The sequence below is a fragment of the Sinocyclocheilus grahami genome, unplaced genomic scaffold (genome assembly GCF_001515645.1).
Source record: "Sinocyclocheilus grahami isolate Dianchi unplaced genomic scaffold, SAMN03320097.WGS_v1.1 scaffold114.1, whole genome shotgun sequence".
NCBI classification, from domain to species: Eukaryota; Metazoa; Chordata; class Actinopteri; order Cypriniformes; family Cyprinidae; genus Sinocyclocheilus; species Sinocyclocheilus grahami.
The window spans coordinates 1,535,220-1,560,820 of NW_015505293.1; the positions used below are offsets into that span (position 1 = coordinate 1,535,220).

At 37.7% G+C, this 25,601-nt stretch overlaps 2 protein-coding genes and 1 pseudogene across 2 annotated transcripts; all 3 read right to left on the reverse strand.

Annotated features, from left to right (window-relative positions):
* Positions 1 to 10,590: 10,590 nt before the first annotated feature.
* diablob (diablo, IAP-binding mitochondrial protein b) lies at positions 10,591 to 14,736 on the reverse strand. Its single transcript, XM_016277694.1, has 6 exons — positions 14,667 to 14,736; positions 14,175 to 14,307; positions 12,246 to 12,371; positions 12,043 to 12,153; positions 11,799 to 11,895; positions 10,591 to 11,168 (listed from the first exon to the last, which is right to left on the reverse strand). The coding sequence occupies exons 1-6, from the start codon at positions 14,705 to 14,707 to the stop codon at positions 10,969 to 10,971; spliced, it is 708 nt and encodes a 235-aa protein (XP_016133180.1). The 5' UTR covers positions 14,708 to 14,736; the 3' UTR covers positions 10,591 to 10,968.
* Positions 14,737 to 18,262: 3,526 nt separating this feature from the next.
* Positions 18,263 to 19,219, reverse strand: LOC107589302 (olfactory receptor 4C15-like). Its single transcript, XM_016277695.1, has one exon. The coding sequence runs from the start codon at positions 19,217 to 19,219 to the stop codon at positions 18,263 to 18,265; it is 957 nt and encodes a 318-aa protein (XP_016133181.1).
* A 4,329-nt stretch (positions 19,220 to 23,548) lies between these two features.
* LOC107589279 (olfactory receptor 4C12-like) lies at positions 23,549 to 24,447 on the reverse strand (annotated as a pseudogene).
* Between the last annotated feature and the right edge of the window lie 1,154 nt (positions 24,448 to 25,601).

Sequence of the window (25,601 nt, forward strand, 5' to 3'; positions counted from 1 at the left end):
TGGCTGTCAAAGTTGACATGTTTTCAAAAATATGTCATTAATTACTCGCCTTCATGTCAAAAAATTATTCTTGTAACATCATAAAATTACGGTTGAACCAGTGATGTCACATGGACTATTTTAACAATGTCCTTACTACCTTTCTGGACCTTGAATGTGGTAGTTGCATTGCTGTCTATGCAGGGTCAGAAAGCTCTCAGATTTCATCAAAAATATCTTAATTTGTGTTCCAAAGATGAATGAAGGTCTTACAAGTTTGGAACGACATGATGGTGAGTAATTAATGACAGAATTTTCATTTTTGGGTCAACTATCCCTTTAAGTTGTCTCATCTGAACTGAATGTTTAATGCAATCATTTTTAACATTTATTGAATTTAATATTATTAATGTTTCATTTCTACAGAGGAGTTGGAATCAAACTGGTCACAAATCTATACTATCATTCAAAAGTGTGCGGCCAGCCAGATTTATTTAGCCTAATGTTTGTGAAAGAAGTCAACTTAACAAGGCTGCCATAATTTGATCAAAATACAGTAAAACAGTAGTATTGTAAAATGTTATTACAACTTAAAATATCTGGTTTCTATTTTAATATACACACATTTTAAATGGTAAAGCTACATTTTCAGCAGTTATTATTACTCCAGTCTTCAGTTACATGATCCTTCAGAAATCTTTCAAATATGTTGATTTGGTGAAACATCTTTTTATCGATGTCGAGCTGTTTACATTTTTTTTTTTTTTGTGGAAACCAGGATTATTTGATAAACAGAGTTCAAATGAATAACATTAATTTAAAATAGTAATCATTTGTAACATACTTTACTGTCTCTCTTTATCAATTTAATGCATCCTTGCTGAATAAAACTACTAATTTCTTATTTTAAAAAACACTTTCTAACAGTAGTGTACATGTGTAGCTCTGGGAGAATGTTAATCAGAGAGGGGCGACATCAGTATCACAACCGGTACAGAAGGTGAGCTCACTCTCCACCATGTGCCAATGCACCGACCGGCTCTCACAAGCACAGATGAAAGTGTCTATATAAAGAGGTCATTCATTATTCAACCTCGCTCCAAAGCAATGTGACCTGGAGTGCCAAAGTGGAGACATCTCTACTCCTACAACCACAAAACATGCATGTTTTTCATAGGTTATTCATGAATAAACAATGAATAAGGAAGCTGGCTAATCTTAATGTGTACAATGTATTGATGCCTTAATGGTCCTGTGGACAGAACACTTTGTTTTACCTCACAGATGCCATGTCACAAGCATTACAACATTATCAACAAAATCATGTTACAGATGGAGCTTACTCGCAGACGCACCGCCGGCCCCGTCCATTCTGTCTTGATAAGAGAGAGCACTCAGGGGGCCGGGTAGAAGTGATTTAAGCTCTAGAGAAATACATAGAGATTGAGAGTGTTGAAAGGATTGCATTTAACACCACTAATGCTTCAATTCCCACATCACCTTTTCGTGCTTTTATGGATCACAGAGAAGAGAGTCAAGATGACAGTCAAAGAAGAGTTAGGAAAAAAAAAAAGTTATTTATATCATTTACTCAGTGCAAATTTTATTAGCCTCTGATATTAGTGGTTCCTGGTTCGGGACTGGCATGAATTTAAGGCCCCCGGAGATGCTGACTTTTCCAGACCAGAAGGTGCGGAGTGGTTCCAGATTAGGCACGGGATCCAACACCAGTTCCCTATTGGTGGAAAAGGGGTTTTGGCTGACACAATCGGGTAACAGAGATTTTTTTTTTTTTCCCATGTCGTCAACATGAATTTGTATTATTGGTTGTTAAAGTGTAGTTTGTAGCATGTGATACTACAAACTATTACTCAAATAAAGTGCTCAGGCAGAATAGATTTGTTTTTTTGGAAACTACAGACTTAAACATGGAATTTGTACCTCAAGCTCAGTAACAGAACACCTAAGTAAACCCTATTCATAGAAAGTACAATGATATCTATACAAAAAGTCTAGATACTTATATCACTCGACTGAAATAACACGACGCGTGGAGAAAATCTGCCTTTAACAAAGAAAAAGGCCTGGGAGAAAATTTTAAGTCCAAGTTATTAACCAACCAATTTGATTCAGGGATAAAAATGGAACACGGTGACAGAGACAAGAGAGAGAAAAGCAATTAAGACGACATGAATGAGATGGAGCGAAGAGCAGTTCGAGAGAGAGAGGTAGAGAAAGACCGGGAGTGAGGGAAGGAGGGAGGGTGGGATACACAGAATGGAATGCCAGGGCTAATCCCCAGCTCTTGTGTGGTATTTTAACTGTTATTCTTTCCTCCTCTCTCTCCTCATTCCCCTGCCGCCATCACTCACTGCAGCGCAGGGAACAACCACACCATGTCTGGACAAACCTAAGGACAGGAGACGCAGTGGCTGACCCCGCTGGACACAAGGTCTTAGTGTAAGTCAGGCGTCTGGCCTGACATTTGTCTCCTTAAAGGTATAGTTCACCCAAAAATTAAAATTCTGTCATTAATTACTCGCCCTCATGTCGTTCCAAACCTGTAAGACCTTTGTTCATCTTTGGATGATATTTTTGATGAAATCCAAGAGATTTTTGACCCTCCATAGACAGCAATGCAACTGAAATGTTCCCAGACACAGAAACGTAGAAAGGACATTGGTAAAACAGTCCATGTGACATCAGTGGCTCAACCGTAATTTTACAAAGCTACGAGAATACTTTTTTATGCGCAAGGGAAACAAAAATAACTTTATTCAACAGTTCTTCTCCTCCTCTTCCCATCCACCGCCATTATCGAGAGTACAACGACGTATGCGCATTGCATTCCTCTGCTCGTAAACAAGGTCGTGGTACTGACGGATAATGGTGGAGGACTGTCCCGGGAGAGAAGAAATTGTAAAAAAAAAATATATATATATATATATATATACTATTTTTGTTATCTTTGTGCACAAAAAGTATTCTCGTAGCTTTGTAAAATTACGGTTGAACCGGTGATGTCTTGTGGACTATTTTAACAATGTCCTTACTACCTTTCTGGGCCTTGAACGTGTTACTTACATTGCTGTCTATTCAGGGTCAGAAAGCTCTCGGATTTCATCAAAAATATCTTAATTTGCGTTCCGAAGATGAGCAAAGGTCTTGTGGGTTTGAAACGACATGAGAATGAGTAACTACTGACAGAATTCTCATTTTTGTGTGAAGTATCCCTTTAAAAAGAACAGGATGTTTATAAGCCACAAAATACTAAGAATAAGTCCCAACCTTTGCTCCTAGACCAATAAAAATGCAAATGAAAGACAAAGTTACAAAGTAAAGTCGTTCTCCGAAACTCTGAAAGCTCCTCAGCAACAACTCCATAGGGACAAGGCTGCGTCTGGACCGTACCACTCCGCCTCTCCGTTATGGGGGTGTGTAGTCTCACCTGAAGCGCAGTCCATGCAGACCATTATTTGCTAAACAAGATAACGGACAAAATTAGCTGGCTGATCATCAAGTTATATACTTATAGATCACTTATATAGATCATCAAGTTTATTTATGTATACAGATACAAATTATTACATAAAATCAAATATAGCCTAGCCTAGTTATCGGAGTCTGCTGTTTTACCGATATTTGTTAACAAATTCGTGTACATTATGATTATATTTGTTGTATGTTACGAAGCATTGCATGCATGCAGTTTCACATGCATGTTTCACTGTTATAGCACCGCCTTCTGTTTAATGCATGCATGCAAACCCGTGAATAGCTAGAGTTCGCATGAAATGAAAATTCGCCCCTGTAAATTTATGTTATTGTTGTAAAAATTCCGCAGCCAACAATCTGACGTTTATCTACCTTCAATTTTGGGTACCTCAGCAACAACTCCATAGGGACAAGGCTGCGTCTGGACCGTACCACTCCGCCTCTCCGTTATGGGGGTGTGTAGTCTCACCTGAAGCGCAGTCCATGCAGACCATTATTTGCTAAACAAGATAACGGACAAAATTAGCTGGCTGATCATCAAGTTATATACTTATAGATCACTTATATAGATCATCAAGTTTATTTATGTATACAGATACAAATTATTACATAAAATCAAATATAGCCTAGCCTAGTTATCGGAGTCTGCTGTTTTACCGATATTTGTTAACAAATTCGTGTACATTATGATTATACTTGTTGTATGTTACGAAGCATTGCATGCATGCAGTTTCACATGCATGTTTTCACTGTTATAGCACCGCCTTCTGTTTAATGCATGCATGCAAACCCGTGAATAGCTAGATTTCGCATGAAATGAAAATTCGCCCCTGTAAATTTATGTTATTGTTGTAAAAATTCCGCAGCCAACAATCTGACGTTTATCTACCTTCAATTTTGGGTAAAACGCCGACATTTAAAAATCCGATCAACAACCAATGCATAAAACAAAGTTCATAGGCTACACAAATTTTTTTTTTCAATAATAATTTTTGATAATCACATATTTATAATAATGAAGAAAATATCTGTCGCTACTTCCATTTCTGAGAAACGCCATTGTAAGTGGATTGGATCAAGAGCCAAAACACACTTGTTGCCAATTCAGGGGCATGTCCACTCATGATGGGGGAGGTGCCTGTGTTGCATAGCATGTTTGTGAATTTGGGGGCGGGGCTATTCAGATTGGGGTGTTTTCCTTTTGTAGGGGCCTGTTTGTTTTGGTGATTTTAAAAATTAACATCGTTTCTCAGAAATCGCTTTTTTGCACCTTTAAGTTTCGCGACAGATGGCTACTGTTAACCTCGGGAAATAGCTGAAGACTCTTGACTAGTCATAATTTTACTATACAAATTTCCTCATATACTGCAAAAGCCTTTGGCTGAATTCAGAATTCAGCTCACATCAAATATAACATATTCAAACGCATTCCAAATTTAATGCCAATTGTACCAATGAGCACATAATGTTATATAGAAACAATAAATGGCAAAATTCCCGCCAAATTTGTGAAGTAAAGGAACAAAATAATTAAAAGAAAAGTTGGGTTTCTATTTAACACTTCTGTTACTTAGTGGAGGGATTGTCGTCGTAAATTGTCCCACTTGTTGGTCCAGTCCCACAAATGGGCGCTAATTTTCTGTTAGCATCAGACTTAATCCCCCAACCCCCTGCTAATCCACTCAGCCCCCTTTTTAAGATTTCATCTAGAGTCCAATCTGTGCTTCTTGCCTCAAAGCCACAAGAAAACCCCTCACCCCATTGCCTTTACCTCTTGGTCTGAGTCTAATTAGGACATATAGAAATTAACACACTAATCCTACCGAACAACAAAAGCACTGGGCGGCTAATAGCTCCACCCCATTTATGCCGGATCAGCAATTTGTTGACTTTCTGTCGTGTCTCAATCCAACCAGGATAAGCTTTTGCTCACTCATTTATCTGGATGCTAGGAGCTAGAAAGCAAAGAAAGAAGTGAGGCTATATGCTACCCTGTTCCCCCCTACTTTTACTTTGATTTATTGGACAGAGAAATTAATATTTTATTTCCAGGGCATTGTTGATCACAACGTGCAAGAAAAAGACAAAAAAAAAGAGGTTGATAACTGAAAACAAAAATAAAAGGGAGTATCTTTACAATAGATTTGGCCTTTATGAATGCACCATCAACAAAATCAGCTCACTCTGTTTCTGATATCTCCTCCATGAAAACAGCACATCAAAGACAGCGATCCCCAGACTCTCCCACCACCCCTCGGACGAGAGCATTGCGTCTCATTCCTTCAGGATCTGTTTCTTTCAGCAGCATAAATGAACCGAACATCTCCTCGTCAACAATCTCACAGAGAGACTCCATCCATTCAGCAGAGGTTTTGTCCATCTGTACCCAGAAGGTTTGGTTTACAAAGACTCTGACCCATCATCATCGTTCCTCCCGCTAAACCCTAAATCCCTTTTTTGTTGTTTGTTGACTCAGTTTTTTCTAAGACAATCCATGAACCGAGCAATACATTCTCTGTCTTTCTGGTCGTTAGACGCAGGCGAGTTTAGGTTTTCAATGTGAGGGATGCCTATTGGAAAATAATGTTCTGGGGGAGACTCCGGAAATGTATGAACATCTTTATTCGATGTTTTCTTCAACTGCTGTAATGTGTGCCAGTGTTTCACCTTACTGTTTGGACTGGAATTAATCTAAAAGCCAATTTTCCCGCTAACTCATTCTTTCACCATTTGTTAATTTGGAAAAGGTGGAAAAATGTGAAGGAAAACTGGGCACACGTTCTCACCTGGCAGTGAGAGAGGGACTATTTATGAGCTACTCCAAGTGATTAAAAAATTCTCTATGTCTGGATGTTTGTGTCTGTATTAAAGTGAAGATGTAGAATGAGCAAGGTAGGTTCTGACAACAGTACAAAGATTCCTTTAGAGGGTTTAGGTCAAATTAAAGTCTTGTTTTGTGGCTTTATCTGTGGTCCATGGCATTAAGATGGATATAAACATCTGTCAGTCTCGAGAAAAATAGACTTATTTATTATTATTAAACTAAAGTTTCCAGAGGCTATATATTCTGCATGTAATTTATTAAACTAAAGTCACTTTTTGTAGATTTACCTATATTTTAATTTTATTATGGCATTAAGATGTAAACATCAGAGTCATGAAAAATAGGCTTATATAGAAGATGAAAGTTTTTAAAAATGCATTTATCTGCTTTTATGCCTATCTATCTATCTATCTATCTATCTATCTATCTATCTATCTATCTATCTATCTATCTATCTATATATATAATGAGTAATATCACTCGAGTACGAGAGCGATACAGCATGGCTGTGAATCTGTGATTAGGCCCAACCCGTTAGGCCAGAGGCACGAGGTTGCAGGCCGAGTGCCGGAGGCAATCACAGCCGCTGAGCACGAGAGTGATATTGTATTTATACAACAGTTCGACGGAACATGTGTGTAATTAAACAAGAAACAACGGAGTGCCTAATAAACCCCTCTTTTGTGAGGAACTACTTCCTTCCGGCACGGATTCAAAGCTCAAGTTGACAGTTAAACATACGGCACTTTTAGAATTCGTATCAAGGGCATGTGCTGCTTCAGTTATTAGTGAGAAATAATGAGGTTATAAGAGAGAAACAACGCGCATCCAAATGAGAGAGAGAGAGAGACCGCGAAGCTAGACGTTTCTTCTTATATTAACTAACGTACTCTACGATTAGCTCAGTGAATAATTAAAACAAAACATAGACCCGGCTAGAACAAGTGGAGTGATACAAAATTGTGAAAGGGCGTTCCTGTAGCGATACAAGTACAATATCTCACGGTTCTCAACCAATCAGATTTGAGAACCAGAACGAACTGTTGTATAAATGTGTGTGTGTGTGTATATATATATATATGACCCTGGACCACAAAAGCAGTCATTAGGGTCAGTTCTCTGAAATTGAGATTTATACATGATCTGAAAGCTGAATAAATAAGTTTGTTAGGATAGGACAATATTAGGCCAAGATCTGAACTATCTGAAAATCTGGAATCTGAGAGTACAGATGAGGGTCCAAATGATACCCTTAACAATGCATGCTACTAATAAAAAAATTAAGTTTAGATATATTTACGGTAGGAAATATACAAAATATCTTCATGGAACATGATCTTTACTTAATATCCTAATGATATTTGGCACAAAAGAAAAATCTATAATTTTGACCCATACAATGTATTGTAGGCTATTGCTACAAATAAACCCATGCGATTTATGACTGCTTTTGTGGTCCAGGGTCAAATGCTATATATATAAAATGTATTAAACTACAGTCACTTTTTGCAGATTTATCTGTAATTTTGTTTTTATGTTGTGCTTTATGACTGCTATAAACATCAGAGAAACAGAAAAATAACCAACATTTTATCTAATTTAGAAATATTTGATTTGTATTTGAAACACCAGTTATGACTTTAGTCATAGTCTTTCTATGAATCAAATCATTACATTAATGTAATGAAAAAGCCTTAATTTTAAAAATAGATGTCTAATTTACAAATATTTTCATTAGATAGCAACAAAACCCTTTAAATTAGTCACTGGGCAAGCTTCCCTCAAAGAGGTTTTGTGTCTCTAATAGTGTGATGCTATGGTAACAATCAAATGGTAATGTATCCTGAACTCGAGTGATAGTGCAGCTGATTTAGTCCTCATCTTGCTCCAGAGGTTGTCTTGGAACCAGAACAAATGGACATGAAATGCAATTGCTCGAACCTGTCGTTTCAAACTCTGCAAAGTGTTTTTGTAATTTATCAAGCATTACGTGCCTAAAAGATTTTCCTCAATCTAAACACTTTAATGTTCAGTATATTTTATCTCCTGAAAACACTATTTTTCACCCTTTCATTTTATAAAACCGGGAAGTGCACCGAGGGTGTTGCCTGCTCCAGGAATGTTGCATGAGTCCTCAAGGACCCTTAAAAGAGGAGGTTTGGTGCACTCTCTTTTGTACCAACACGTCCTGACTTAACTCCCTCCGTGCACAGCACACTATAGTTTATTCAAGTAAATACACTACAGTATTTCATAAAGCTGCAGTTTTTAACATTTCCTAGACAAGTAACATAGAACAGCCCCTCTTGGAAAATAAATCATGTGTCTAATTTCATCATATAGCATGCCAGTAACCAGCACTCGAGTTGCAGGGAATGAAGGGTGTCTGAAGCCGGCTGGAAGGATGGAAGAGCTGTTTATGCATTCGTGCTCTCAGTCTCATTTTTGTGTTCAACCCCATCACTCAATGTGAAGCGTTCTTTTTATTCTCATTCTTTTATTTTGGAATCAATAAACAAGTCTTTTGCTTTATAAATACAGAGTGCAAGATCAAAAACGAAATGTTTGCTGTCAGGGCCGTCTATGGGCTTTCCTTTGATTAGTCCAGGAAACCCCAAATTACTTCAGTGTTCAGTCAACTCTGGGATGTTGGTGAAGTTCTGAAGTGGGATCCAGTGTCCAAATCCATGTAGTCCTAGATGAATTTCCATCACAATGGTCACAGAGGGCAGTCAGTGATAGGATAAAACCAAACCAAGTTATATAAACCGTGGCGGAGTTTACTTTGTTCATTTAGCAAGCTGTTTCCCATGAAGATGTCAGAGTTTCCAGAATGATGACTTGGAAGGAACAGTGTTTTTGACTATTCTATTGTCTTCATGTCATGTTGACCAATGTTTGGTAAAGAATACACTAGAAATACCACATTGTTTTTGATACTGGAACCAGGATTCGCTAGGAACCAGCAATAGCTAAACAAACACAATTATTTTAAAAGAATGCTTTTACAATTACATTTACATTTGGTCATTTAGCAGACACTTTTAATCCAAAGCTACTTACAAATGAGGACAATAGAAGCGATCAAAACCAACGAAAGAACAATAATATACAAGTGCAGAAAGTTTGTAATGTATTCATCATCTATTCAATCATATCTAATCTAGTTGTAGCCGACATTTTCTACCATTTTAAATATACTTTATTGATATTAAAAATGATATTGTAAAGTCTAGAAGGGAAGTCCTCACAAATAACATTTTAATAAAAGGTTAAAAAGTGTCAATATGAAATATACTGATTTAGTTGTGCATTTCATACAATTTTATAAGCATCGTTTGAAATTGTAGCTCTAAACTAAAAACCACATCGTTCGTAAATTAGGCCTAATAGCAGAATGAATTGAATTAAAATAAAGGAGATATTAGGAAAATTTGTTAATAGACTTTAATAGATTTTTAAATCAAGTTGTCGCTACGTCAATTTTCAATTGAATAAATGAATGAATGAATAGTCAATGAAACAAACACAAGGTTAACACCACAGACTTGTTAACGCTACAGAAGTGTTATTTCCATGCCAACTATTATTTGTCTTATATCGCCACCTTGTGGTTGTTCAATCATCAGGCAAGATGTTTTTTTGATCAGTTTTCTGCTAAATCCAGACATCATCATTAACCTACAAGCCATGAATCAAACAATAAATAAATCTGATTAGATTCAAATCTGAAAGGATGAAAGAATGACATATGACCTTGGCTCTGAAGAGTTGACTGAGAAGTGATAAGTGAAAATAGAAAACTCTGAATGCCACAAAGGCAGACATCTCTACTGACATGATGGATACGCTGCTAATGAGCCCTTCAGCCCACAACACAGGAAACAACAGGTGGCGATTAGAGGAGATAGATGAGAGTCTTTAGAAGGCTGGCTCTGAAAAACCAGTCTGATAGGAGATTCATTACTGTTGCTGAGAATGGCAAGAGAAATTTAAGGAGACAAACAGCAGAGAGACGTGAATATATTTTAGTGATACTGCAAATACAGGTCTAGGGAGGTAAGGGAGGTCTTCACAAATCACATTTGAATAGATTGTCTTAAAAACGTATTAGTGTGTAATATACTGATGTAGATTCTTTATCATGGATGACTGAGAGGAGCAGGCTGAAAATGAAGAGGAAATAGTTTGAAATAAAATAATTGATTTTTTTACATCAAATTTTTTAATCATTTATATCATGAAAACAAAATAAATGTAAAGTAAATAGAGAATTAAAACAAATGTTTTTCACTGTTTATTTAATCACAAAGGTAGCATCTGTCTGTAATCATAACTCACATATATTGTCAACACAGTAAAAAAGGAGATTTTGATGAATGAAACAGCTGTTTTTAAAATAATGCAAAACTGGTTTAAATGTAAATCTATTTCATTCAATTGTAATTGCATTTATCAATTACCAACAAATGTGAAGCCCTTGATCTAGAAAGTATTTATCCTTTTTTTCCCTGCCCTCATAGTTTTGTATTTAATACTTATGCTCCATTTACATAAATTCTCACAGCATTTGTCCTATTAATCAAACAGAAATAGAATTATGTGCTTCAGTAGTAGTACAGGTTGTTGTATCAGAGTGCTTAAGATACTTTAAAGCTGTCTTGATGCGACTAGTCCTCTCGTAGATATGCATCTGGGATGTCTTCATCCTCCATTGCAGAGCTGAGAGCATTTTGAAGCCTCTCACTGTCCTCAGCTTTTGAGTCTTTGAGCTGTCTCTCAGCTTCCAGCATCTGCTGTTGAACATGTTCCACCTGGGACTGTGTGAGCTGTAGACTGTTCTGTGCTGTCACAGAAGCTTGGTCAGCCCCTGGAGAGGACAAGCATGGTTAAGCTATTTCTACATATGGCTAAAAGTGCAACTAAACAAATGACCACCAAGTGGCAGCAGGTGCCAAATTTCAACAGATCTCTACACTATGTCACAAAAGTGCGGACTCAGAGGAAGACCGCAAGGGCTTAGGGTGCGATTTGGGACAGGGCCTAAATCATACTTATTTCAAAGTAATATGATGCAAATTCATGTGCATTATGGCTCTATAATAACTGTCAAGAAAACTTTTTGTTGGCATGCCCTGTGGTGACAATTAAAAAAAAAAAAATCAGTATATTAGATTCTAATCTAAAGGATCATGTGACAGGAGTAGACTGGAGTAATGTCTGCTGAATCTCACTCCAACATACATTTAAAAAGATACATTATTTTTAATTATTATAATATAATATTTTATAGATTATAATATTTTAATCAAATAAATATGAGACTTCTTTAAACAAACCTACTTATAAATAGCAATTATAAAATAAAATAATATAATGTAATAACAACACAGATTTTTTTTTTATTCCTATAAATAAACCAAAAATCTTGACGTTCACACCCCAAAAAAGGGTTACCCTAAAAGCCTTAAATGCCTGTTCCAAAAAAAATGAAAGCTACCTGCATTGAAAGCCGCCTCGGCTGCCAGCTTTGAGAGATTGATGGCAGTCATCCAGCAGGATTCAAATCGTTTGCAATCATATCTCCTCTCAATTACCTAATTAAATTAAAAACAACTTTGGAATCAATTTAATTAAAAAGAAGGTATATAACCACAGTGTCACAAAAACACAACTACCACTAAATACAGCAAATTATACTTCTAATTTGAAAGCTTGTGAACAATAACTCAATAAGTCATTACCTCCTGACGCTGCCTAAGAATGACCTGCCAGATTGCATCCTCCTCTGCAGAAGTGAGTTTGCTGATGGAAGCCCCATAGCGCTTGTGTATCGTCACAAGACTGTTTATAGCCTACAGAAGACAAGTATGCTGGAAGTTGTTTTTGCGGATTTATTTATTTTTTTAATCATGAAAATGAAAACAACTATTATAGTTTTGATTACCTTAATATAACCCGAGAAGGAATCAAACAGTGCTAAAGTAGTTTGTGAGAGGTAAGTATTAGCACTGTCTGTGACAAGAGATGATGCTCTCCGCACCAGATCTTCATGGGTCAAATTTTCTGGTTTCTAAACAAGACAAAGAGGAAAGAGTGGTTAAGAGGTTTGTCAGATAACAATCTAGTGGAAATTAACACTAAAGAAGTTTTACATGCTGGATTGTAACATCATTATGTAGCAGACTGAACTCACAAATATTAATTAACTCATGTTGACATTACTAGGTCATCATCATAGGCCGTTCAATCAAGCTATTTGATTAATATACATGAGCCAAGCTTTGGTAGGCCACTATTAATAAATGGAGGTCCTACATGGATGTACTTGACTAAAGTTGTATAATGTAGATGTTTTATTGAAATGCTTTACATTTTCTCTGATATTTGCACACACTATCTCCCATTAATGCTCCCATCGTTGCACACAAAATCTGCACAAATAATATGCAGGCTGAATCTCCATGTTAACCCTCATGTTGTGTTCTGGTCATTTTTACCCAGAGAGAATTTTCTTTAATCCAAAAATGCAATTTACTGACTTTGCACACACATGTTGTAACAGCTTTCTCAAATATCCTTTTTTTGATCATTTTTGTATTTTTTGGGGTGATCACCCCAAAAAGACTCGTAACCCAACATGTTGACATTACTAGGTCATCATCATAGGCCGTTCAATCAAGCTATTTGATTAATATACATGAGCCAAGCTTTGGTAGGCCACTATTAATAAATGGAGGTCCTACATGGATGTACTTGACTAAAGTTGTATAATGTAGATGTTTTATTGAAATGCTTTACATTTTCTCTGATATTTGCACACACTATCTCCCATTAATGCTCCCATCGTTGCACACAAAATCTGCACAAATAATATGCAGGCTGAATCTCCATGTTAACCCTCATGTTGTGTTCTGGTCATTTTTACCCAGAGAGAATTTTCTTTAATCCAAAAATGCAATTTACTGACTTTGCACACACATGTTGTAACAGCTTTCTCAATTATTCTTTTTTTGATAATTTTTGTATTTTTTGGGGTGATCCCGAAAAACCACCCCAATTACTCCGGGTGTGTGTGTGTTCACTGCTGTGTGTGTGCACTTTGGATAGGATAAATGCAGAGCACTAATTCCGAGTATGGGTCACCATACTTGGCCACATGTCACGTCACTTTCACTTTCAAATAAAGAATTCAATCTTCTTTAAAGTTAATAAAGTAAAAATAAAGTTTTCAATTAGCACAGGTTTTGCATTTCTTTTTAGAATTAATTGTTTGCAGGCCTCATCTGAGCTTAAGTGCCTCAGTTTATGAGTAAACATATTATCCACAAAAAATACATCTGTTTCACTTAAAAACTAAGGGTGCATAATCTCAGATCAGTGAGACCTACAAACAATCAATTCCAAAAAGAAATACAAAACCTATGCTAAATTAAAAGAAAACAAGTTGACAAAAAGATTTGGTGATAGCAACGCATAATGTGACATATATAAGCAACTTTTAAAAGGTCATTTTTTGACCGGGAATATACTAAATTAGGTCTTTCAGTACAGCACAAAGGTTGAAGATGTCAAACCTGAAATTTCAACAGTTTAACTTCAAGATACAATTAGAAATAAAATTTATTAGGTTTAAATGATTTAAAGTGTACATAAATAATAATAATAATAATAAAAAATAAACTCAATTAACTGAAGGACTATTTCTTCCAATAAATGTTCAAGTCTTCTAAAATTACAGTGAATTATACATGAAGAATATAGCAATTCATGAATGATGCTAGCCTATCTTTTGAACTCTGCACTTGTGTACTACATATTAGCAGCTATTACAATCAAACAGTCCATATTCCAACCACAGTATCATGGCACAGACCTGGATGAAAGGAACAGCACACAGAGCACCTGTGACACTCAAGCTCATCCAGTTCTTCCTGAGGAGTGTGGGCAGCACTGCCAGTCTGCGGCTGCTCCGGCAGGAGCTTCTGCTCATCAGGGAAGCTGCACAGCTACACAAAACATAAAGACAAAGCTCATGTCAGGAACAACTCAAGATGTATGATTCAGTCACTCAGTTCAAGGACAACACTTCATATACATGACAGTTTAAACACATGAGGCTAAAATAAAACGGAAAGTAAGCAACAAAACTAAAATAAGAAAGTCATAATAAAACTAAAATAAGAAAGTTAGGAAGCAATGTACTACAGCTGTCAAAGCATCTGAGCGAATCTACAGACATGTTTGTGTAACGCAACTATTGTTCCGTTAGTCATGACGGCACAGAAACCAAAAATACACTACAATCAGGTTTCATGAAATTAAGTAAATATTGAAGAATGAGACAATTAAAAATATTATACACAACCTCAATCCAACAGCAAACAGTTTCCTTCTGTACGCCGCCATACTTGTTGAGATTAAGAATAAGAAATGAAATTCTCCCTCTATCGGTGTTGACGGAGAATTGCACCCTCAGATCCTGTTTAATAATAATGAGACTTATGAATATTTAAGAAGATTGAAAACATAGCGAAATACACTACTACTACTACTACTACTACTACTACTACTACTACTACTTGGCAGTAGGCTATAATAATAATAATAATAATAATAATAATTATTATTATTATTGTTATTATTATTATTATTGATTATTGATTAAAATGTACATTAAAAAACAATAAAAAAATGTTAAAACAACCCAGCATTTTTAGTGTTACACAGCACTGAATTTTGTTAATGATCTGTAAGCCTCTTTTTGTTCATATATGCAGTTTTATTTTCTCTGCAGTCAAAAGGCCTACCGCCATAACTGCCACAACCAGTCCTTGCACTGCCATAACTGCCACAACCAGGTCTGCAAGTACACTTATTCTTTCAGCAGTGCCATGACAATTAATCCAAAGCTTGGATCCAGTTTTACAGGAACTGCAATGTGTTTTTGGTTTAACCTTAGCACCCCTCTCATATATGACCTGAATTACATTGCAACATGACAATAGGCCTATGTTATTTCTCTATTTTCTCTTTCTGAATCAAGTAGTTTCTACATGCAGTTTTAAGATTTAGGCCTAAAAATAAACCAAAGATAGATTCTTATTTTAGTAGGCCTATCTATTAGGCCTATTATTAGATACTAGTTATTGTTAATAATTAATTTTAATTAGTTTCAGCAACTTTTCTGTATCCCTCACTCCCACCCCTTTTATTTATTTATTTAAATTTGTCTTGGCAAATGGCTGACGTTAAAATTAGTTTTAATTTTTTTTTATATATATTTTTTATTTATATTTATTGAATGTTTATTTTAGTTCAAGTAATTAATACATTTTTTTATGGTTTTAATTTCAGTTTTAGTTAACGATAACAACCCTAAAGGAAGACATGGATGCATGTATTGAGTTCCAGGAGTTATCAAATTGATTTACAAACAATACAGTCTTTTAGAAGAAGTAAGTGCCTTTTTCTTTTGATTCTGTTGATGACTCACTTGCCCTGAATCACAACTCTGTTGGATGTCCACAGCTGCAGCCATATTCAGCTCAAGTGAATATAAGTGAGTTGCATCCAGATGTCATTTCTATTCATCGTGAAGCGAGTCTTGTAAGATTAACCCTTTATTAAAAATGTGTTTGTGAAGGATTTAGGCTCTGAGGACTGTTAGTATAATCTCATCTCTGTCAGTCTTTATGGAAATGCCTATTCCCAAACAATCGTGTAAAAACAAACATATTCTTCAGCACAAAAGTGAACATAATAATTAATTAACTTCGAGACGAAGGGGAGTTCCAGTGGGTGTGTCATGATGATGTTTTTTTGTAATCATAGATGCTATCAAAACATTTTGTCAGTATTACTGACATTTTCAAAAAGGGAACTTAAAAGTCTGTTCAAAGCTTCAAAACTTAAAAGTCTGTTCAAAGCTTCAAAACTTAAAAGTCTGTTCAAAGCTTCAAAACTTAAAAGTCTGTTCAAAGCTTACTTGGCAATTATGCAATACTCTTCAAAGCTCTGCATTGTTTGTTTGTTTTTACAAATAATATATTCTAATAAATGTTCATGTATTGTTAAGCCATGATATATGAAAAAATAAGCTACAAATGTAAGGTTGATAGCACAAACAGAATTATGAATATTTTTTTTTATTTCATTATGTATAATTAAAATCCATATAAATTATGTAAGTGCAGTTTTACATACATTTCATGTAAAAATATGTTTAAAATTAAACATTTATTGAAATAACAATAAACATTTAAGATACACAGTTTATAGAGTATTTCCAGTATAATAATAGATTATATCATTTATCAATATATGAATTGTCTAAATCTATTTCATTTAAAAAATAACATTTATGGACCATGGCAAGTCTGTGAATATCTAATATAAACACAGTAGTCAACATTCAGCATAGTTGTAATTACTGAAATAAATGAACTTTTCCACGACATTCTAATTTATTGAGATGCACCTGTATTCATGTCTATTTGGAATTGGATTTCAGTAAATTAATTTTTCTGTAATTCTTTTTGTATTTGATTAATTTAACATTATTGGAATTTAACGTTAAAATGAAATGCTCTTTCAGCTAAAGTGTCCTGACAAGTGCTTTGTCAGAAATGCACAAACCGATAAAAAATGTAATATTGGACATTTTATGATGTTATGTTACATGCACTGGCATATTGGGGTTTAAGGAGAGTGTCAGAGTGCTATTAACCAGTAGCATTTGGAAAGCTAAACAGGATTTAGCCTGGTCAGTCCATGGAGGGGAAGCTTAGGTTGCTGCAGGAAGTGGCATCAGTAAGGCCTGGGGTTTTCATCCTGTGCTTAATGCCATAGTATAGTGCTGATGACAATGTAAAAAGGCACTACTGGTCAAATGAGATGTTAAACCAAAAGCCTTGAACCCAAGGGTCTTAACGGGATAGTCCACAAAACTGACTATTCTGCCATCTTTTACTCATCCTCATGTTGCTCTAAACCTGTATGACTTTCTTTCTTCTGTGGAACACAAACAAAGATATCAATGTTGCTTAACCAGTTTTGGTTTCATTGCAAGTTGAAACTCTTTGGTTACCAACATTCTTCAAAATATTTTCTTGGTGTTCTGCAAAAGAAAGAAAGTCATACTGGTTTTGAACTACATAAAAAAGATGCCAGAATTTTCAGTTTAGGTTGGATTATCCCCAGGCTCACTGCCACAAAGCAAATGTCATTTTACAGTGTACAGAGAATATACAGATGTTATGTTTGACGTCTATAAAAGCAAAGCATTGCATTTATTACAAAGTGGTTAGCCACTGCTTTTGAGTCTGGGCCTTGTCATACTAAATTCCCCCCCAACGTCAGTTTTATAAAAAATTCATAACATTGCTGTTTTTGTTCATGTGATGTTTGACAAACAAGGTTTATCAACGGTCATGCTAAAGATACACTGGGACGGTGGTTAAAAGATTTAGAGAACATGTCAAACATTATAGAATATCTCTTGCGAAACAATCTGTAAGTCATTTAGAAAAAAAACCCTGCAAATTACAAAATCCAAAATGAGAAGCATCTCATTCCACATAAACACTTTATTTTGTTTCTCTCATGGTTGTAATTTCTCTCCTCACAGACAAGTGAGCCGGTGAATGAACAGGCCTCTACTTACAGTACATCAGAGTTAATTTAGATGTCAATTCTGTTTGAAACAGATTAAATGACTACAGTATAAATAACAGCTGTAACAATTGTCATGTCACATGACCAGAAAATGTGCAAAAATGAGCAATTACAAAACATCTATGAACAAACAGATTGTCAAAAATGCTTGTAGGTTAGTTATTTTAGTCTGATTCAGTTTTCATTTTATTAAACAGAATTTGATCTCAGATTATTATCTCCATGATCAGGAACATATCCAATATATTTCAGTTCAGTACCAAAGTGCTAATTTTTAAACCACTGCTATTAAACATGTTGCTCTATGACAAATGGTTTGACTTTGCCTTTACCAAAAGTGAAGTAGTATTTAAATAAACAGCTGAAAGCCTGGTCTCTCAGACCATATATAAGAGGACTTAAACATTTGGGGAAAATGATAAACATTAAAAAGCAAAAATACATCACATTCAATGAAGTCATATAGTCAGTATACACAAAAATGGCTTCTTGGATAACTCCAACTAAGATAGATGCAGCACAGAGTCCCAGTTGTATTAGATGCAGCAAAACAGTCTTGTTGGCTTTTTTGGCTGACATTTTATCACAGGCGGCTGTTTTAGCCACAGCTGCTATAGAGGCATACGTAAAGATAATAACAAAACACACAGACACGAAAAATATACATGTGAAAGCTATATCAAATTTCTTATAGATCTGAAGTCGGAAAAGAGTAGTTCTTGAGCAGAACAAATGCATTGCTGTGTTTGTAGAATCAATGGCATAGAAAATAATCATCTCAGACAAGCACTGAATCAAACCCATCATCCAAACAACACCGATAGCTATGTGAGTTATTCTGTAGCTGGTGATTTCTGCGTGTCTGAGAGGAAAGCAGATGGCCACATACCTCTCCAGTGACATTAAAGCCAGATTTAAAATAGAAACCTGAAAGAGAGCTTGTGCAGCAATGAGAAGAACAAGACAGACATTTTTCATAATTAAAATCCTACTGACAGCACATATATACAACACTACACTCATAAAGAGATTGAGCGTATCGACCCAAAGCATGTGACCAAACAGAATATAGCGGGATGCCTCCTGAAAAACAGTCTTTTTCCTCAAAGTGAAGAGCATGACCCCATTGACATAGAGGAAAATAACACATGGGGTCACAAATAAAAACGCCTTCATTGGTGCATCTCGATCCAGAACCAACAGAGTCTGAGTGAGGTTAGTTTTAGATTCATTAAAATTAGACATCTTCAGTAGCATAAGACATCAGATCAAGATGCTGTTACAGAACACTGAATAGAGCAATACTGCAATCTCCAAAGTCCTGCAAATCTTCAGCATGCGCTTCCCTCACAGGTGCTGTTGAAGGCACAGATGGCAGAGCGTCACATTTTAAATACTGTTAAACTGAATCCCAGTGGGTGATTTATGTATGTGCGTTGTGCATTTCACTAATAGCTGTCAGACAATATAGCGTATAGTCAGAGGCGGCCTTTGCTATTTAGAGGCCAGTTTCAAAGAAATAGCTGGAGGCTCCTCCTCCTTGAGAAAAAAATACTGAAAAAAAATACTTAAATACTTAATTTTCTTTGTTATATTTATAATTTTTTAGCTCATATTTCACTAATAGACTACTTATAAAAACATTCTGTCTACCATTGAGCTTTAATGACGATGGTTCTTTCAACAGCACTAGTTACCGAATCACCACTGAAAACAAAAAAACGCATTTAATCTTCACCACATTTAGCCGCTCAGCTGAGGGCAAAAAATAAAAGTAAATGAACAGGTATTAGATAAGGGATAGAATAGGAATTTAGTAATATGATATGAACATGGATAGGCTACATCAAGAGGAAATATTTTATACTTAAACTGTGACAGCTAGAACTTGGCTTCTGCTAAAGCAAGTTTATACTTATATAGCAATCTCATAACATAAAGACAAAATAAAATAATAAACTGAATGGAAAAATTTAATTATACTTTTAAATATGGAACTAAAACACAGATTCATTAGGTAACACCACTGTGCGTTTAAAACTATTGTAAAACTAAACTATTGGCGAATCTGAATATAAAATGTAAGTCACCTATATCAGACTTATTGTTTATTGGACTGTTGTACTACAAGTACATGCTTGCCCTGCAGCAACAGTCGAAACCGGCGAAGAGCAAGCAGCACTGCTAGCAACTCGAGGCAATTGATGTGCCACTGCAGTCGAGGTCCTGTCCAGGAGATTCTCTGCACAGGGGAGAGCTTGCTCTTCTCCAGTTGACCTGAAGCCCCAGATGGCTGAGGTGCTGACGCACCAGACCCCTGTGCTTGCACAACGATCTCGCGAGTGAGCCAGTCGTCGAGATAGTTGAGGATCCGGATGCCCTTCTCCCAAAGTGGGGACAGGGCACCTTACGCCAATTTCGTAAAAACGCGGGGAGACAGGGACAGCCCGAAGGGGAGGACTTTGTACTGATATGCTCGGCCCTCAAAAGCAAACCCAAGAAACGGTCTGTGTCGAGGCAGAATTGAGACATGAAAGTACACGTCCTTCAGGTCGATAGTTGCAAACCAATCCTGGTGACGAACGCAAGAAAGAATGCGCTTTTTTGTCAGCATCTTGAACGGAAGCCTGTGCAGGGATCGGTTCAAGACTCGCAGATCCAGGATTGGCTATAACCCACCGCTCTTCTTGGATACAATGAAATAGGGACTGTAGAAACCTGAATACATCTCGGCTGGAGGGACAGGCACTATTGTGTCCTTCGCCGCAATCTGTGCATGCAGGACAGAGGCATCCTTGTCCATTGGGACAGATGTAAAAAGGATGCCCCTGAACCTGGGAGGGTGCCTGGCGAACTGAATCGCATAGCTGAGCCGGACCATCCGGATAAGCCAGAGAGACGGGCTGGGCAGTGCTAGCCATGCCCCCAGCCTCTGTACAAGCGGAATCAACAGAGCGGTTACCGACATACCCGTGGAGGGGCAGCTGTGGGAAGAAAGGTGGCTCAACCCAGGAAGCATAGCGTCCCGAAGTAGAGACCAGCTGCTGGGAGCAGCACTTACCAGATCCTCCCGGTCTCGCAGAAAAGTCAGTGGAGTGCGAGGAAGCAGTACATCCTGCAACTCCAAGGTGTTGAGAGGAGAAATTGTGCCCCGAGTCTGAGTGTGAGGAAGCAGCGCGTCGCTCACAATTAGAACCTGGCATGATAGACCCAGAGATGTAGGAAATTGCTCTTTTATTGAGAAGGTGGGTACAGCGGTGGAGAAAGCCCTCGGCCCTCCCCTGGGGGTGGGGGCGCAGATGTCAGTGTCCCCCGAAGAACAGTTCCTGTCATCTCTGGGTCGCCGGTCTCAGGGACGCTTCACTGTCTTCCGAGAAGACTTAGCGGCGCCCTGAGAAGCGAGCTGCACCCCTTCCTGTGGCCAGCTCGACGCCCCTATTGAGGAGTTACCTCCTTCGGTGTTTCCTGGGGCGGAGCAGGTATTGAGACCACAGAGGGGCGCTCTCAGGGACAGGCAGACGAAGACCTTGCTCCCGGCGGCTTGGGGTTCGAAGAATCACGCCGGAGTAAAATGTGCTTGATGGCCTCCATCTGCCTCTGGACTGCAGAGAACTGCTGGGCAAAGTCCTCAACAGTGTCGACGAAGAGGCTGGCTTGGGAGACGGGGAACTTTGTGAAAGCGAACGTTGTCGGCGTCACGCATCTGCACCAGGTTCAGCCAAAGATGATGCTCCTGAACCACCATGGTGGACATCACCTGACCGAGGGACCACGCCATGACCTTTGTCGCTCGGAGAGCAAAGTCGGTCGCTGTACGCAGTTCCTGCATCAACCCTGAGTCAGGAATACCCTCGTGCAGCTTTTTTAGTGCCTTTGCTTGGTGTAAGGGCGGAGGCGGCCTGGCCCGCAGCACTGTAAGCCTTGGCAGCCAGGACTGACGACAACTTACAATCTTTGGATGGGAGGCGCGGATGGTTCCTCCAAGTGGAGGCATTTCACAAGTGCACCGCAAGTGCACCGCAGCCGCACAAGTTTCACAAGTGCACTGCAACCGCACGCTCCACCTGGGGAATGTCCACATACCCCCTGGCCACCCCACCATCGAGGGTAGTGAGGAGAGAAGAGCTCAAACGTGACCGGCGGTGAGCGGGGCTTTCCACGTTTTGGTGAGCTCTTCATGAACCTCCGGGAAGAAAGGCACTGGGGCGGAGCGTGGCTGGGAGTCACGTCCGGAGCCCAGATACCAATTGTCGAGCCTTGAGCACTCGGGAGAAGGTGGAGAGTTCACTTCCAGCCCGATGCTCTTGGCCGCCTGGAGGAGCATGGCCGTCGACTCAGCCTCGGACTCCAACTGAGCAGCCGCTGCGGCGGGGGGCTGTTCAGCAGAATCTTCAGCTTCTGAAAACAATAGTCCCTCCTCTGATGCAGTCATAGACATCTTATCCTCTTCCGGAGCCCTGAAAGAGACGCTGGGATGAACCGGTGCCATTTGCCGGGAGCTCAACGGGGCTACACTGAGAGGGACCGGACTTCCGTGGGGGCTGGCTTGACGGAACATTCTTGACCGTGATCCTCAAGTCACCCTTGTCCCTAACCAACGCAGCCGCAGAGTCTTTACGACCCGACAGACTGGGCTGGGTAGAGCCCGAGGGAAGCCTCATTATGAATGAGAGTCGCAACCTTTACGTAGCCATGGACATGTGCTCACAATGTGGGCACGAGCCATCCACGAACACCGTTTCAGCATGCTTACGGCCCAGACAGGTGAGACAGCGGTCGTGACCATTGTCAGAGCTAAGGAAACTACCGCACCCAGAAGCACACGGTCAGAAAGACATCCCAAAAGACGACCGTGCTTGCTGTAGGAAATTGCTCTTTGTTTGCCCAGGGAAGGACACTCATCTGTGCGCAATCAGGGCGATCTCTCTGCTGAATACAAAGAGAAAGCTGAAGATTCTCCACAGCTGAGAACTCCTGCAGCTTGTCAGATGGTGAAGACTCCTTTTCTATTTTTAGAAGGCAGTGCTCACGAAGCAATCGGCTCCGAAGCACAAAATTGAATGAGTGGATGCACACCGCCATCTTATATACCCACATGTACGGGGGAGTGGCTTGGCACGCCAATTTTCATTGGCCTTTTCTTCTAATGCTCAGATGTGATTGGGGCTCCCGAGTGAGACCCCAATGTCAGTCGACGTGACGTCGAACATAACTGACTGAAAGGGAACTTAAGATATCTTGCTAAAATTATAAACACTAAAGTAAACAGCAAAAATGCCTGTTTCTGAAGAAAAAGTATTTTCTTGATCAGTATTTTGTCTTTTTTCCCCAGTAAAAACATCTGAACAGATTTGAACATTAAAAGAAGTTCAATTCTTGATATATTCTCTAAACAACAACTGTTTTAATGTCTTACACAGTGTTTCTTAGTTAAATTGATCTGGTTTTGGAAAATATGTACCTTTTGTAAAAACAAAGTTCAGTTGTTTAAATCTGGATAAACTCCATGTCAAATCATATTTTTTCAATTATAAAGAATAATAATTTTATTATCTCAGTAATGAAAGTCAAATATTACTGTGATATGATGTAGTATTTAAATAAAGAGCTAAAGGTCTGGTCTCTCAGGCCATATATGAGGGAACTTAGACATCTTGGTAAAATCATGAACACTAAAAAGCAAAAATACATTATATGTAACAAAGTCAAATAATCAATATACAAATATATTGCATCTTGGATCACTCCGATTAAAATGGATGCAGCACAGAGTCCCAGTTGTTTTAGATGTAGCAGAATGCTATTGGCTTTTTTGGTTGACGTTTTATCACAGGAGGCTGATTTAGCCACAGATGCTATAGAGATGTATAAAGATTATAACAAAATACACTAACACATAACACACACACAAAAGCTAAATCCAGATTCTTATAGATTTGCAGTCTGAAAAGAGTAGTTCTTGAGCAGAACAAAGGCATCACTGTGTTTGTGGTATCAATGCAAAAGAAGATAATCAACTCAGACAAATACTGAATCAAACCCATCATCCACACAACAGCAATGGCCATGTTAGTTCTGCTGTAACTGGTGATTTCTGCGTGTCTGAGAGGGACACAGAAGGCCACCAGTGACATTAAAGCCAGATTTAGTAAGGCAACCTGATAGAGAGCTTGTGCAGCTGCAAGAAGAGTGAGACAGACATTTTTCATTATAGTAATCCAACTAACAGCACATACAAACAGCACTACACTCATAAAAAGATGTAGCGTATCAAGCCAAAGCATGTGACCAAACAGAATGTAGCGGGATGCCTCCTGAAAAACAGTCTTTTTCCTCAAGGTGAAGATCATGACCCCGTTGACATAGAGGAAAATTACACATGGAGTCACACACAAGAACGTTTTCACCGGCGCATCTTGATCCACCAGTGATACAATCTGAGAGAGGAATGTAGAACCATGAAAAGCCGACATATTTAAAAAAAAAAATAAGACATGAAGATGTTGACCACAGACGCTGGTATAGCACACCCACTCAGAATAATACTGCAATCTACAGTGCCCTTGTAACTGCAGATCTCCAGGCCTGTGTGTTGCTGAAGGCACAGAGAGAGAAAGATCAGAGGGCTGTCACAGCATCACAATTTAAATATGGTTAAACTCATTATGTCATGTATGTGTTGAATCCCAGTGTCTGTTTTGTGTGTGTGTGTATGTGTTGGGGGGTGTCTGTGTGTGTTTACCCTATCCTACAAAAGAAAAAAAAGTATTAAAGAATATAAAAAAAGAAGTTATTTTAGGACCATTTACTTGTCTTGCACCTTTTTTAAAGTAATTTAAAGTCAAATTTCTGTGTTAATTGGTTTATTTTGTTAATAATAACTTAATAAAATTGGTAACAACTTTTGAATGAAAATTATAATGAAAACAGGGCTGTGGATTTCTTGTTCCCAGCATTCTGTTTGACATTAAAAATAATTTCTGTAATGTTTTTTTTTTCTTTTCGTCTTGTGGTTACCATTATGCTAAAGAGTAGTGCTTGTGTTTGGGTTGTGAGTGGCTACAGATCGATTGGTTCTGGGGCTGCTTCTCAATTTGTCAAAAAAAATTTTTTTAAGTAATCAACTTAAATATTTGTTTATGCTACAAACTAATTTCCAGTAACTCAGTGTTGTTGGTTGAACATAATTTCAACTTAAAAATGATTGATGCAAACTGTTGCATAAATTTTGTTGAGCCAAAAAAATTTTTTTTTAGAGTGCAGCACCCTGTTGATATTATTTTAACAGTGAAAAGTGCTTAAAATGTTGAGAAATTTGATTTGTTTTGGTCATTCTTCATTCTTCACATACAATAAACTATGTAAAGTATTTTTCATTTTTAAGCAAAACTCACATGAGCACGGCTAAAGAGGGCATAAAGTGGAGATTGGAATCAACTTTTCATCCCTATTGTAACATATACTGTATCTGAGTGAAATGAGAAAGAGAAAATAAAATGTTAATAAAAACATTATTTTGTCCATAGGGAGTTGATTTGTTGTCAATACCTTATTTCCGTGCCAAAAACATGATTTTTTTTTCATGGTTTTGAAAACATTGACTTGCTTTAAAAAAAAAAAAAAAAAA

Bases quoted from the DNA above. Each gene is read 5' to 3' on its own strand.
- diablob (XM_016277694.1), bottom strand. From the start codon at position 14,707: ATGGCGGCGTACAGAAGGAAACTGTTTGCTGTTGGATTGAG. The intron at 11,896-12,042 runs GTAATGACTTAT...TAATTTAATTAG, and splicing joins TTCTTAGGCAGCGTCAGGAG to GTAATTGAGAGGAGATATGA. The intron at 11,169-11,798 runs GTAGCTTTCATT...TGTCCTCTCCAG, and splicing joins CGAGGCGGCTTTCAATGCAG to GGGCTGACCAAGCTTCTGTG.
- LOC107589302 (XM_016277695.1), bottom strand. From the start codon at position 19,219: ATGTCTAATTTTAATGAATCTAAAACTAACCTCACTCAGACTCTGTTG.